Consider the following 15511-nt stretch of genomic DNA (forward strand, 5'->3'; position numbering starts at 1 on the left):
GTATCCAAAGGCCCTGGTTTCCTTGCAATAAATGGTTAAAATTTGAATCCTTGATTCTTGGCACAAGCAGACACACCCATTCCCACTCCAGATGAAAAGAATGACAAGCTCTGTTTTCTCCAGTAGGCTAGACAGAGGGAATGAAGTCAGAAGGGTGGTTGTGGGAAAGATAAGGAGTGATGAAATGAATGGGGATGTTTGCAGAGAGGATGAAAGGGCTGAAGAGAACATAAAACTAGACATGGAGAAGAGTGTTAAAGAGGCCTCTGAGCTAGGATTTCTTTCACAGATGATGATTCTGTTTTATACAGAACTGGTTTGGACTTGGTAGTTCAATATGTATTTTATGTTAGCTGCTCAGATAAAATGTTTAATGATAAAAGAGGCTTCTGAAATTCTTCCCATGCCGGAATGTCAAAGTCTGTCTGCTCACAATAACGTCTCTCTGGGGTTCATAAAGACAATCATGGAAAAATGAGTTTTGTTTTGTTAAAGTACCCGATAGCATTAGTTGGTAGGTGTTTGGAACATCGCTCCTGAAAAAAATGGAGTCTGACACTGTCATGCAAATATAGTTGCCATTTATTCTGTGCCTATTGTTCAAGAGCTGTGGGTACAGTGTGGCTTAATGAATACAATTACTTGTACTGTATCTTGAGGTTGTAATTTTCAGAAATCAGATTATATATAGTAGCATATCACTTGTACATTACAGTTTTCCTCTCAATATGTAAGTATGGGTAATTATAATCACAGTCACTGTTTATACTATATGTAATGCAGGAAAAAAGCCATGTATTAATTAATTGTGCAGAAATTTAAACAATAGTTATACTAATTTCTGCACAAATGTTGGCCATATGTGGTAGAGAAAGTAGTTTACTGGAGAAATCATGGCAGTTCGTTTTCTTCCTAACAGATGTTAAATATGTAAATGAATATCTGGAAGTTGAGTCTTGGCAACTGGACTTCTTATTCAGTGGAAACTTTTTGCTAGTCATCCAAACAGCTTCTCCTTTCTGAGGAGAGTTGGTAAGAGACCCCTGATATATTCTTCACGTTGATTTCACTTCCCATTGGTCTGAATAGGCTTGTTGGATGGACAAAGGACTGGGGTCAGAGTGAAAATCCCACTTCTGTAGTCCTTCTCCACCCATTGTCAGACCAAAGGGAAGTGAAACCAATATGGAGAATATATCAGGGGTCTCCTACCGACTCTCCTCAGACCGAAGAAGCTATTTGGATGAGTAGCCAAATGTTACAACCTAATAAAAAGTCTAGTTGCCATGACTCAACTTCCAGATTACCTCACCTGGCTGACTGAGAATCTTCACAGATATGTAAATCAATAAAATCTGTTTACTAGTAAGATATTGTCACAGTGTTCTACTTTGGTCAAACACACTTGAAATATTGTGTCCACCTCTGGACACCACTAAGAAAGATATGAGCAATCTGTAGTACGTCCAGAGGAGAGGAACCAAGGGGATAGAGGGTCTGGAAGCTAAGACTTATGATAATTTGTTGAGGGAGTTACCTGTATTTAGTCTGGAAAAGAGAATGCTGTGACGTGAAGAGATAGCAATCTACAAGTAATTAAAGGGCTGTCACATGGAAGATGGAGCAAGATTGTTTTCTGTCACTCTAAGATAGGATCCAAACAAATGGATTGAAATTACAGGAAGGTAGATTCTGACTAAATATTAGGAGGAATATCCTGATGGCAAGAGCTGTTCAGTGGTGGAATTGACTACTTTGGAAGACTGAGATCTCTTTCCTTGGAGGTTCTCAAACAGATGTTGGATGGCCCATCTGTTAGGGTCGTAGAATAATAGAGTTGGAAGGAGACCAACCCCCTACTCAATGCAGGAATCCAAGTTAAAGTATATCTGTCAGATGGCTCTCTAACTTTGTCCTTAATACCTCCAGTGTAGGAGTGCTCATCATCTTCTGAGATAATTGGTTTCATTGTCACACTGCTCTACCTAAGGAATTTTGCATTGGCAGGGATTGAATTAGATGATTCTTGGAATGCCTTCCTACTCCTTATGATTTTATAAAATATTCTATACTAAATAGAAAGTATTTGTCACATCACATTTATTTTCCTTTAATATTGGAGAATGAAGGCTAGAAGTGTCTTATCTAATATATTATTGTTATTGAGAATGTTGAATCCAGGAATTAACTTGAATCACATAGATTCTAAGGATCTACATCTATATGAACTATATGTAGTTCAAGTTAATCCCTGTTCTTTTGTTCTGTAATGCAGAATCATCAACATGGTTAACAAAGAAAGGCTAACCCTGCTACTCACCTGCATTGTTTTGTTCATGTGAGCAGTGAGGAACCTGAAGAGGGAAGGGTTAATGCTGGAATGTAGGCTCTTCATTCAAACAAGACTACTGGAAAATGGTTGTTGTAGGTTTTTCAGGCTGTTTGGTGAAGCAGCCTGAAAAACCTACAACAATCATCGGATCCTGGCCATGAAAGCCTTCAAGAACTACTGGAAAATCTTACTCCTCCCCTTCAGATTTATTGTTGCCCATGAAAACAAAGCAATGAGAGAGGAAGGCGGGGCTAGCCTCACCCTACTAACTGCATTCATTATTCTGCACTGCACAAAATTTATGTTTGGATCCATCAAACCTACTGACAAGAGCTGTTGGTGAGGGGAGTGCCATTTTCCAGAAGTCAGATAGTACTCCCTTCTGCCCTAGCCAGCATAACCAATAGTGAGGGATGGTGGACGTTATCCAGGAACATGTGGAGGGCTACAATTTGACCACCACTCATGCAGATTCCCTCATCTGTTGTGGCATAATCAGTGTATGGGCACTTATTTTTTTTTTCAGTTTAAAAATAAAAGTTAAAGAGAGATTTGTTTCTCCTGTTGTATATGACTTCTCTTTCTCCTTTTCCTCTTCCATCGTGATTCTTGTTTTTCTAACCATTCCCTTCCTTAAATGAAGAATTATTTCTAAATAGTAGCAGCAGCAAAAAGCAAAGTAAGCCCACTGGGATGACCCATTTTAGATTACGCAGTGACCCACTTGTGGTTCCTGATGCGCTGTCAGATACATTGACATTTACAGGTATATTTCGAGTTCAGTTCTCCCTGACTAAATAAGAATGGGAGGTCATAAAGGGAGTCTGCTTTTTGGATTGTTTTTTTTTAATCTTTCATGTTGAGTATTGATTAAATGCAGAGCTAGGATAAGATGAGGTACACTGCTGTATTCCCTAGAAAAATAGGAGACAATACACTGCTGAGTGCCATATGTTGGGATGATCATGACCTTCTGCATTGGTGGCCAATTTGTGTTCCATGTATCATCCAGAATATACAGTATACTGTACTTCAAGCACTGTGTCTGGTGGTGGGTTTTTGTACTGAAACTGTATTTGGGTCCTTTAGCTTTGTGTGAAAAACTATCAGTCTCAACTTTGCATTTCTCCGAATCCCACCCCACTCTTCTTTTTTTCTATTAGGTTATGACATTTTGTTTTCTTTCTCCATGGAAATGTGTACACAGTTTCCCTACTTAATTATCCTAACGTTGGTGAGGGGTGGTAAACTGGTGTAGCTCAGTGGCTCGGAGCTCCTGGGTGCAGAGTCAAGCGCTAGGAGTTTGACTCCCTAGGCAAAATCTCCTGGAACACATCTGACTAGTCAGTTTATGTATGCCGGCTCTGGTGTGGCCCTGGGCAAGCTGCACAGTCACAGAGCACCACCAGAAGGAGGGATTAGAAAAGTTTATGAGTGCTTTATGTTTAGGAAACCCTCTAAAGGTCGCCATAAATTGGAAGTTTTGGCAACACATAATTACAATCAACTTTGTGTGCATTTTGACTAAATGTTACATGTCCTAGATTCAGTGGGTAGTCAGTCCAAACCTGAGTAGGCCAATTGAATCAGTTGCTAAGCACTTACATAAGTCAAATTGATGTAATGGATCTGCACCAGCAGGGACTATCAGATTCAGGCCATTGAAGTTTTCAGTTGTGTAGCCCCTTAGCTGTTCATATGGTTAAAAGGTACACATCATTTTATACATATGTTATTCCTTCAGTCGCAGAACAACCCTCATAAATGTGTGCATAATTATGGTTGTCTCACAAGAATCTTGGGAAGTGCAAAATGAATAATTCCATCAAGAATCTTATTACAGTATTAAAAAAATTATTTTCAGTCCCTATGTGAAGCATTATTTGTCCTGTTTGTGAGTGCCACAAACTCCATATACCTGTACCACTTATACCATCTTTCTGTGTCACCAATGCTATAGAATGTCCACAGGAGGGGGCACTTGTGTATGTATGTATTAAGGTTTTTTATTTGTTAGATTTGTATTTTTTGTGTATTTTAGAGTCAATAAAAATAATTTAAAAATAAATTTTAAAAAGAATATCCAGTAGAATGCAATATTAAAGAATGGATGGTTACCCTTCAGATACCTTTCTGGCTCTGAAATACTGTCCTTGTGTTCTCTTCTTCTTAGCCTTAACTGTTTCCAAGTGAGACAAAGAGAAAGCATTCACTTATCTAAGACCAACATAAGAGCTATAGCTTTGTACTTACAGTCTGTGCCCTTTGTGACCCTGTTCAGTAGGCACAGTGGTGCAGTTTCCTTTTGTCTGGAAAAAGTGAGGTAGTAGAAGACAGTTTTCTACAAGAGATGTTTACTAATTGGCTGCTAACAGATAGATTGCATTATGTAAATACCTCTTAGTATCTCAGAGTGGGTGGTTAAGTGATTCTTCCATCTAGTAACAATGCACATCCTTGAGTACTCTAATATTATGATACCTAAATTGCAAGGAACTACTGTATAAATTTGCAGATTTTGGTGGCATGCAAACTGAATCAGAAATATATATATAAAGCTGGTATGCTTTGAAAAATGCCAAATTAGGCCTTTAATAGTGGAGAGGAAACAATGTTTTATTTTTATTTTTTGTGATTTTAATTACTATTTTTGTGCTTTTAGGAATGATTCAATCCCAGAAGATAATATTTGGAAGGGCATCCTCTCTGTCATTTTCTTCTTTCTAATCATCAGTGTTCTAGCTTTTCCAAATGGTAAGTAACTCTACATGTGTTGGTGTGTTCCACAAGTATTTGTATGCTTCTTTTATTTTACCTGTTTTCCAAAGAAATTGAATCTCATTGAGTATTATTAAGAAAATGCATAGTAAGGCAGAAGACGGTCAAAAAGACAGTAGGGTAGTTAACTAAAAGAAGTTAGAGGTTACATATTGTGTTTCTGTATCCATTATTCAAAACACCAAGAAATGGCCCAACATAGTGCCTGTAAGGAAAAAGGATGCCAAGCTTTACATAGCAAAGAACAACCTGAATATTGATAACACCAGTGACAACAGTCAATATGGTCTGCAGGATGCCCTCTTGTGCTCACCACCATTCACACTTGTAGAAAAACAGCCCTGCTTTGTGTTTGGGTGAAAAGTGGTTAACTGATGAAAAATGGAGTTAGCTTCTGGAATTTTCCCTTGCTTATTGTCACTTTGTGAATGATAATGAGCACAAGAGGGTATCCTGTAGATCCTGGGTTTTTAGAACAGAATTTTAAGTATATGTTATATACAAATTTCAATGAAAACTTCCCCCATGTAAAATTACCTGATGCAAGAGGATCACAGGAGATAAGCACATGATCTGTACTATGGTTGCTGAGAGAGGACAAAAGCAAGAATAGCTGAGATATGTCTGTAATTCCCTGTGCCAAAATATTTTGAAGGGCTGTTTTTGGAACTAATGAAATTGTGATGCAAAGATGTGAATAAGTGCAACACATACCACCATTCTCTTTTAAGATAAACAAGATTGGTCTTTTCAATTTATTTGATTTGTTTTACAATTGGGGACCTTTAGGCTCGCTTATTTCTACATGGGGTGGGGAGGAAGTTTCCTATCCCCTCATCATTTGAAGACTCAAGCTTGTGGCTTCCTTTAGGAAATCAGTCCACCACATATTTGGTCTTCCTCTTTTCTTCTACCTTCCACTTTTTCCCAGCATTAGTATCTTTTCCAGAGAATCCTGCCTTGTGATGTGTCCAAAGGCATCTGTTATCTCTATTATAACCATTAGAAAAAGAGGCCATCTCTTTTAGCATTCGGCCCTGGGTAGAAGGGACCCTGGCTAACCAAATCGCATTGTTCACTTTTTCCCCTTGTGTCCTCCCCTTCTACTGGGACTTTTAGAGTCAACTCATTGTGTCTGGTATGGGAACGGGTGGTATATGTGGCCATTATCATTGGCAACAGATGGCTTATTGGCACTTGTCCAGAGAAAGCAGGTGCAAACAAAGTACTGCATATACATTTACTAAAGTGGTTCAGTTTTTAGCATGCTGATAAAGATGCTTGGCATACAACTTTGGATGATATTTGTACAGAAAACTGTGGCAGCTGATGTGGGCTCTTGATCCAACTCCCCTGAAATTGGCTCTGTCCCTTGCTATGATTCTCAGAACTTCCCTGGTTCTTGGCCTTGGTAGCAAATTTACAGGACAAAAGAGTAGCAGCCAGTGAAATGTGTCATCGTGTGAAGTTGTTGCTGTGGGCTTCAGAGATGTGTTAAAGCAGTGTTCCCCAACATTTTTACTAGTGCGGACCAGGGGAGTCTCTGAGGGAGGTGGGGCGGCCCTTCGCGCTTGTCCTCGTCGATGCACGTGCACAGTGGTTGGGGAGTGCGCGCGCCATAGGCGCACACGTGTCCCCTCACTGCTTCACGCATGCACAGGAGTGCCTGCACACCCGCACGCCCACCCCACTCCTGCGCGCGGGCGCATGCTTGAAGGGGTGAGGGAGTGTGTGCCGCCGGCAACGGCGGAAGCCTACGAGTCTATTTTTATTTTTATTTTATTTTACCTGGCTTTTGACAACCCCCCACTCCCGTCGCTGCCGCTGCTGCCGGGAGGAGAGCACCCGGAGCACCTGGGCCGTCCTCTCCCTCCCGGTTCTTGCCAACCCCACCCCACCTCCATCGCCGCTGCTGCTGCTGGGAGGAGAGCACTCGGGCCTTGCTCTCCCTCCCAGCTCTTGCCAACCCCGGTCGCCGCCGGCGGGCTGGTCCGCCAAGACAGACCTCTCCCCGCCCCCCATGCACAACCTCCTCTCCCCACAGCTGCTTTGCGCCCGCAGGGGCTTGTGGGAAGGGGTGAGAGAGGACTTACGCCAGCGCCGGCATGCGCGTGCAAAGCAGCTGTGGGAAGGGGAGTGTGTGCGGGGGAGTGTCGGGGGGAGGTTTGTCTTGGCAGCCCGGTCGGGCTCAAGCCAGGGACCGGCAATGGGCCGCGGACTGGTCGTTGACGACCTCCGTGTTAAAGCAATCATCCAAACTGCTGGTTATTCAGTAGCATCTTCAGCCCTGCACTAATACTTACAATTTGCACCGTGGTGCTTCTTTACAGGGCAGGCACTGAATGATACATTATGAAGCCAGGCATCGGGTAAATGCAGACATAAATAATGCTTAATGGAAAGACTGTGAAGCTAAGCGGATGAATGCCTCAGCAACCCAGGGTGTTGTGAGTTAGGAAAGCTCAGATACCTTGAATTAAGCTGCTTTGAGCCATATAATCTGGATTTGTATTTGATCTTAGTAGTATCTCTAAAAGGTATTGATTTCATTTGTTGTACCCAAGACGAAAGATTTTCCACTCATATTCAGCCTGTGTGCCTGGCACTTGATAGTGCTATCCAGTATCTAATGTCTGACTTATGAGAAGTTTTAGGTGACCTCTCCAGCTCTCAAATGTTTCACCCAGTAGTGTGCATTGCATAGTCCTTTGCTATCTGCATAACATGTTCGTAAAATATATAACAGAAAAAGAAACCGTTTCAAAGTGAACTGAAAGTAACTCTCAAGAATGAAACAAAGAAACATAGATGCTTTGGGGAAATATGTCTTTTACAGAATGGGTGTATGTTTGTTTATTCAGGAGTAAGCCCTACTAGGTTCAATGGGCCTTACTCCCTGTGTATTTTGATTGTTAGTTGTTATGTAGCATATGTTATGACTGGACATAACAAAAGACCCTTGTTTGCACATCTCCTGGTAGAGGTGATAGGAGAACAATTTGCTTTGAATTGACCTTAATTAGCTCTCAGCAATTGTTTTTAATCTGTTGCCCGCATTTCTTTTAGAACTAGATTTCATAGGACCCTAAACAAAACTTAGTGTACTAAAAGACATCTTCCAGTTAGCCAGGGATTTCTGTTATCTTCCCATCACACAAAGAAATGGAATTACTGGAGCAAAACTGTGTTGAAGTGGGCCAAGTTCTTGTTATCTTCCACTGAGCTCCATGGGATACCATAAGCAGGCTTTAGTCAAGTTTGGGATAATATCTGACCACTATATCAGAAATCGGAGTTAATGGGACAGATATATAAGTGACTGCCGTTATGGATTCTTGTGTGGAAAAGTAAGATCCAGTAAAATTTGTTTATGTCTCCAAACATTGAGAATCATGATATCTATTGAAAAAGATTGCTGAAGAATTGTGTACATTATATCACAGAGTCCATCCATGTGCACAGACATGCATATAGCATTTTCCCAGTTATGTACCTCCCATACAAACACACAGTGGGCAGAATCCTGTTGGTGATTTACGAATCCTGAGGTGAAATTGGATAAGTTGTGGCAGCAAATTGCTGTTGATTACTAAGGCCCTAGTTGCGTTTCCGGTTGTGAAACAGGCATGGAATATACCTGGCATGTTGTTAATGAGCAACTCTTCATTGCTGCTATTTAATGCAGTTTCACTCGCATGTGCATAAATAGGCAATGGACTCTGCTCATCATAGTAATGGATACTTCACTGGTAAGCTCATAGTTTCTACTTGTGTGCTTTCGCTCCTGTTCTGTTTTAGTAGGGGCTTTTGATTGTGGAGGTTCCCATCTAATGGAATACCCTTCGCAGGGAGGCCAGGCTAGTCCCTTCTCTGTTGCCTTTCACTAGAAGGCAAAGAAAGATTTGTTGCTCAAGCAGTCTTTGGATAGCTGACTGGCCATTGAGGGTAGGATCTTTAATGGGAGGGCAAATGCTGTGCTTTTTTTTAATTTTATGGAAGTGATTTTAAGATCCAGTTCATTAATGTGTACACAACCAGAATCCTATTACTTACATACACTGATGCAAGTGAAATGGTGTAAATTACTGCAACAAATTGCTATCAGTTAAGAAGTAGAGGTTTGTATCCTTCATTCCACGCCAATTACGTAGCTTGAAGTGTGATGAGTAACAGCATAAACCTCTTAATGAGCAGCAGTTTGCTGCCGCAATTTATGTCTTTTGGCTTATGCCTGCAGACATATGTGATAGGATTCTGGCCATTGTGTTTAATTATGTTTTAACATTTTTAGTTGTACTTTGTAAGCCTCTGTAAGTCTTAAACTTGAGAGGAAAATGTGATAAAAAGTTATTCATTGCCAGTTAAACGTCACCTCTACTGTCCCCACCAAACAGGGATCATGGCCTTACTCATCTCCCTATGGACCCCTGCTTGCATGATGATAAAGACGCAAATCTTCATATCATGATTGCAGTTATGACTATCCCTTAGCATTATACCAAGTCTTAAGTAGCATAGTAATTTGAACAGTTCTTTCATGAAATTTTATGAGATTCTGTTGATTTTCAAATCCTAGACTTTTTTTAGTAGTTTATATAAGAACCTTTACTACTTTGTAAAGCTGTTCATTTCAACAATTGATTGTTGCTGGCACAATTGTGTTTCAGTCAGATTATGTTTGGATCCACTATTGCAATATTTTCTTATCTATTAGCAATTTTTCATCTAACAAGCATTTCTCTCATCAGGTCCTTTCACTCGCCCACACCCTGCAATCTGGCGCATGGTTTTTGGTAAGTCTTTTTAATGATACAGACACGATTCTGGGGCATCACATATTTTCTCTTTCAAACATACTTCTGTTTATTTAATCACTTCTGTAATTATTGTCTCTTTGTTGTCCTTCTGCAGGAAGGCAAGAACGTTTCTCTTCAGGCAAGCTTTTTCTCAACAACTGCCTGCCTGAAAGGGGCTGATTTTTTTCCCTCTTCCCCTTCCAGTTTTTATATTGTTTAATATTATAAGCCACATTGGGTCTTCTTGAGGAGAAAGGCGGGTGTAAACATTTTCAATCAATCATATATTTTTGAAAAAACCTATGCCACTTAGGGGGAAAACTTAAAAGATAGATCTTAAAACCAAATATGTATTGATCAATCATGACTTGGAAATAAGACTTGCCAAATGTATTTTAGCATTTTACCTTCTTCAGTACTCTATAATAAAACAGTGAAATATTGCTGTGTAAAGAAAGACATGCTCAGATATCAGGCCCGACATAGGCTTAAGTATACTCACCGCCAAGCTTCTATTGAATAAAAGAACTTTACAGTCATCAGCACATTACAGTCTTCCAGTGTCTGAGGCTTGAAGGAGAAAGCACAACATGTAGTGCCTCCAGTATTGCTAATAGCTTTGTTGTTGTAACTTCCACCAGACAGCCTGGCAGCTGCAGGTGGCCTTATATCAAGGCCATGAGGTGATTATCAGCAGATGTTAATGTAAAGACTTTCAAGGTTAATCCCTTCAGAACAGGTTTCATGACAATTGCCAGAATATTTCAAAAAGCATACATCATAACCATATTGAAACAATTAATTATATGCAATAATAATTAAAATAACCTGACCTTTGTAAGCAGAAAACACAGGCAAGGTTCAGTACGGGAGCTAACATGCAGAAATTCAATTCATGTCTTTGTTAAGACTTTGCGTGGCCAGTATTTGTAGAGAATAAACCCCAGATATTTCCCAAGTCTCTTTTCAAGCTGAACTCTGGATCCAGTCACTTTCTGCAATGTCCTTAGCCAGAAGCCTTTATTGCCTTTATCTTCATATATTTTTAGTTTAACCATCCTGATAGCTATCCCTACTGACAGGAGAACATGGAACATTCTGTGATATAAATTAAATATGTTATATTGCAATTATATTGTAATTATATTCTTCAGTACATATCTCTTTTTGTTTACTAAATTGATAAATCCTCAAAGTTTAATACAATTAGAACTGATGTTACAATGTTTACATATAACATAAATAGAAAGAAAAGGGTTTTGGCACCTTGAAGACCAGCCAATTTATTTCTATGTAATTTTTTGTGGATCAAGATTCTCTTGATCCACTAAAGCTCAGACTGAAATAAATCAGACAATGTTTAAAATGCCACAGCTCTTTAGCTTTTACTTTGGCTATACAGTGGTGCCTTGCTAGATGATAATCCGTTCCACTGAAATCGCTGTTTAGCGAAATCATTGTCTAGCGAAAAGCAATTTCCCTATTGGAATGCATTGAAACCTGTTTAATGCATTCCAATGGGGAAGAATCGTCGTTGTCTAGTGAAGACTGGCCATAGAAAAGCCGCTTTGCGAACCGCCGATCAGCTGTTTAAATCGCTGTCTTACGAAGCTTAGGTCCCGAAAACACACGTTTTGCGAGCGCGGAGGGAGCTGTCAAAATAGTTGTCTAGCGAAAATTGGTTTGCGAAGCAGGGACCAAACATTATCCAGCGAAATTCCCCCATAGGAATCAGTGTTTTGCAAATCGCAAAAAGTCAATGTCTAGCGAAAAAACTGTCATGCAGGGTAACTGTCTAGCGAGGCACCACTGTACATGCTAAAACAGACTAAGGTGGCAATGTCATCAGAAACTGCTAGTGAATATTATCCCGTAGTCTGAAAAATTATATCCACATCAGATATTATATGGGCTATGTGTCTTAAAGCTACTGTAGAGTAGCATTTCTCTTTGGCTGGAGCCTATTTGAGGACAAGGGGGCTTTCCTTAGAACTACAAATCTCTGATAGAAGATCTGCTGTCTCAATATTTCTTTTTGGATTTTCCCATTATACTCATTGAAAATAAAAAGAACCATTTTCATTTTGAGATATTAGTTTAAGTACTCAGTACCACTATTCAGCCTTATGTATAGGTTGCTACAAAATTCTCCCCGGATATCCTCTATTACCAAGTTGTATGATCAAAGTTTTTGCTTGTCTAGAGAAGTCAGACACATTGCTAAATTCCACCCTAATGTCATTGTTTGGGAATATGGTAATTTTTCCTTGGAATTTTTGGTTAAGAAAATTAATTAGTGTCTTGGTTTATTTTTTTGCCTTCAAAACTTCCCAGATTATCATTTAGCATAATTGTAATGCTATACAATATAATTCATAAAAATTAAAACAAAAAGAAACAATTTCTAAAAATAATAATAAAGGATATTAAATACAGCTGATTAGCAAAAACCACAACTAACAATAGCAGGAGTAAAATATGTTGCATGTTATTTTATTGTTTGGACTAAGTTCAACACTTAGGCCTAATTAGTAAAGCGGTGAGGCTTCTTTGAAAACATACATGCCCCATGATTTTACTCTTTGTAGGTGACCAGTAACCATTTTATTATAGACAAAATGTTATTCTGGTACTGTAGGGTTTTTTTCTTTATGAATTAACTTGTAAGGATTTCTATATCATATAGGTCACTGGTTCTTAACCTTGGGTTACTCAGGAGTTTTGGACTGCAACTCCCAGAAGCCTTCACCACCAGCTGTCCTGACTGGGGTTTCTGGGAGTTGCAGTTCAAAAGCATCCGAGTAACAAAGGTTAAGAACCACTGATATAGGTGCCGTAACATTATTTTAAATAGGAAAGTAAATAAAATTAAATTTGTCAGGTTCATACAGTAGAAACACCCACTGTGATAAATATATATTCAGTTTATGATGAAAACCACACAGAGAGACAAAGAGAGAGCCTGACAGATTTCTGTTGGGAACTCATTAATGAACCTCCTTAGATGGCTCTAAGAGCTAGATTTTCGACTGATAGGAAATTGTATCTGTTTTAAAATGTCACTGTTATAGCACAGGGCTTCTCTAAACTTAATAAATTCAATCTTAGCCTAGACTACACCCCTACTAGCCCTGTGGTCTTGTGAAAGGAGGCATTTGGTATAAATTAACCGAGAGGGAACAAGAGTTGAATATTCTTCGCTCACTACACATGTCCAAAGGTGGGGTGAAGTGATGGCACAGCAAGCTTTTTTCCCCTCCACCTTTTCAGTTAACTCTCTGCAAATATGTTTGAGATTTAGCCTATTGAAAGACAGGAGGAAAGTTCCTGCAGTTCCAGAGATACTTTGGGCTGCTGAGGGACCAAGGTATTTTTAAAAAAAATCTAAAGGATGCCCTGTTTAATTATAAACTGTAGGCACTTGAAGCAGCTGCAGACATTCTGCTTGTTAAGATTACAGCTGAGTTTCCATCATGAAGCATTTGGATACCCTTCAAAAATCTATTCAAAGTCACATCTGCTTCCTGAATGATGGATTAGACCTCTTGACTACTGCTTTAGAATTTTTCTTCCAAATGCTTGCATTTATTGTGACCTTGTGACTGTAACTTGCCTTTGTAGTGGTAGCATTAGATTGGGGTAACAACTTACCAGAACTACCACATGTGTTAAAGTGCATTGATCAACCATTCAGATAATGTGGGTGGTAAGCTCATGATCCTATGAAAGAGACGAGCAAAGTGTGGACCACTTTCAGTCCTTGGGCAATATGTAGCCCCCAGTGCCCCCAGGATGCCCCCATGTATCCCCTGACCTCTGTGAATCTCAAAACATTGCCCCCAAATTGAAGGTTGTGTCTCCTACAAGCCCTGCATGGCGTGCAGTTTGCAAAAAAACAAAAACAAATCCTTATGCTTGTTTAGACTCTCTCTCTTTTTAAACTAGAAAGTGACCTGTTTCTTCAAAAGACCTCTTAAAGCCTAAACTAGATACAGTGGTGCCTCGCTTAATGACGATAATCCGTTCCAGGAAAATTGCCATTAAGCAAAAACATTGTAAAGCGAAAATAAAAACCCCATTGAAACGCATTGAACCCTGTTCAATGCGTTCCAGTGGGGTAAAAACTCACCATCCAGCGAAGATCCTTCATACAGCGGCCATTTTCACTGCCTGTATAGTGAGGAATCCGTCCCTAAACACAGCGGGGAGCCATTTTAATCACCTGGTGGCCATTTTGAAACCGCCAATCAGCTGTTCAAAAAACGTCGTTTTGCGAAGAATCGGTTCCCGAAGCAGGGAACTGATCATCGCAAAGCGAAATTCCCCCATTCAGATCATCGTTTTGCAACCGCAAAAAGATTGCCGTTACGCTGTTTTGTCATAATGCGGGGCAATCGTAAAGTAAGGCACCACTGTACCTGAGTAATTATAAGGTTTATGTCAAGTCATATCCCACAAAGAGTTCTGAGGGACATGCTTTGTGCTTCTGGGGCAAAAAAATTTGTTGCAGGAAGGTTTTGGGAGGATACATGGCTCTCCAAGCTCTGGTAGTGTTTAAAAATGGCCCCCAGACTAAAATGTTTGCAACTGCTATTGCTTTTGTTTAATTCTCCCTTTGGTGAGGGGGAGGGAGGCATGTAGCCATGAGAGAAGGCATGCAGGGTAGAATGACCTCAAAGGTTTTAGAAATTACAAGCATTGCTATGTTGTTTTTGTTTCTTGATCCATTGTAATTGAAATACATGCAATATATGATCGATATGTGTTGATTTTGGACATGCTTTTAATACAGACTTTCAGATATCTGTCCCAAAAAAATATAATTATTCAACTGTTCCATCTGAATTTGTTTTGCTACAGGATTGAGTGTTCTGTATTTTCTCTTCCTCGTATTCGTGCTCTTCCTGAACTTTGAACAAGTGAAATCGGTCATGTACTGGCTGGACCCTAATCTCCGATATGCAACAAGAGAAGCAGACATCATGGTGTGTATTGATGGTGCTGCATTGAGTGCTTTGGCACTTTTAGCCTAGTGCTACCATCTCTCCCCTTTAGAAACAGAACAGAATGCCTAGACCTTTTGGAAAGGGTCAGGAAATAATTCAGAATTCTCATATTGTCTCTGAAAGTAAGATCAAATATTATATGATGTTATTCTAATAAAGCTAACTATAGAAAGATATATTGGCAGGTACAGTGACTCTGGATACAGAACATTTTTCATGCAAGTAAGATACCGAACAGCTAAACAAAATGGTCAAGGAGCTGGAGCAAGAAGGCTGACACTTGGAAGCTGAATCCAGTTATAGTTCCTGTTAGAACAGATCCATTGAAATCTCTTTTTCTTTCTCTCCTCACTCCCTTCCCATCTCCTTTTCTCTCTTACAGGAGTATGCTGTGAATTGCCACGTGATCACTTGGGAGCGAATTCTCAGCCATTTTGACATATTTGCTTTTGGACATTTCTGGGGCTGGGCAATGAAGGCTTTGTTGATACGCAGCTATGGGCTGTGTTGGACTATTAGCATCACCTGGGAATTAACAGAGGTAGGTTGTGTGTTTGCTGTAAAGAAATGTTGATGCACAGGGCAGCTAGTATTGTTTG

General features: G+C 39.8%; 1 protein-coding gene and 1 long non-coding RNA gene across 4 annotated transcripts in view; one reads left to right on the forward strand and one right to left on the reverse strand.

Annotated features, from left to right (window-relative positions):
* PTDSS1 (phosphatidylserine synthase 1) overlaps window positions 1–15511 on the forward strand; it is a 39820-nt gene that overhangs the window by 726 nt on the left and 23583 nt on the right. For all 3 annotated transcript variants that reach the window (XM_072999151.2, XM_020785324.3, XM_078393602.1), the window contains exons 2-5: window positions 4995–5086; window positions 9859–9903; window positions 14767–14891; window positions 15295–15453. In XM_072999151.2, coding sequence (XP_072855252.1) covers window positions 9894–9903; window positions 14767–14891; window positions 15295–15453 — 294 coding nt within the window. In that variant the 5' untranslated portion in view covers window positions 4995–5086; window positions 9859–9893. The remainder of the gene's footprint in view (window positions 1–4994; window positions 5087–9858; window positions 9904–14766; window positions 14892–15294; window positions 15454–15511) is intronic.
* Window positions 4980–10493, reverse strand: LOC144589291 (uncharacterized). Its single transcript, XR_013545336.1, has 2 exons — window positions 10409–10493; window positions 4980–5147 (listed from the first exon to the last, which is right to left on the reverse strand). It is a non-coding gene; the product is annotated as an uncharacterized LOC144589291 (long non-coding RNA).

The sequence above is a fragment of the Pogona vitticeps genome, chromosome 4, assembly GCF_051106095.1.
Source record: "Pogona vitticeps strain Pit_001003342236 chromosome 4, PviZW2.1, whole genome shotgun sequence".
Lineage (NCBI taxonomy): Eukaryota > Metazoa > Chordata > Lepidosauria > Squamata > Agamidae > Pogona > Pogona vitticeps.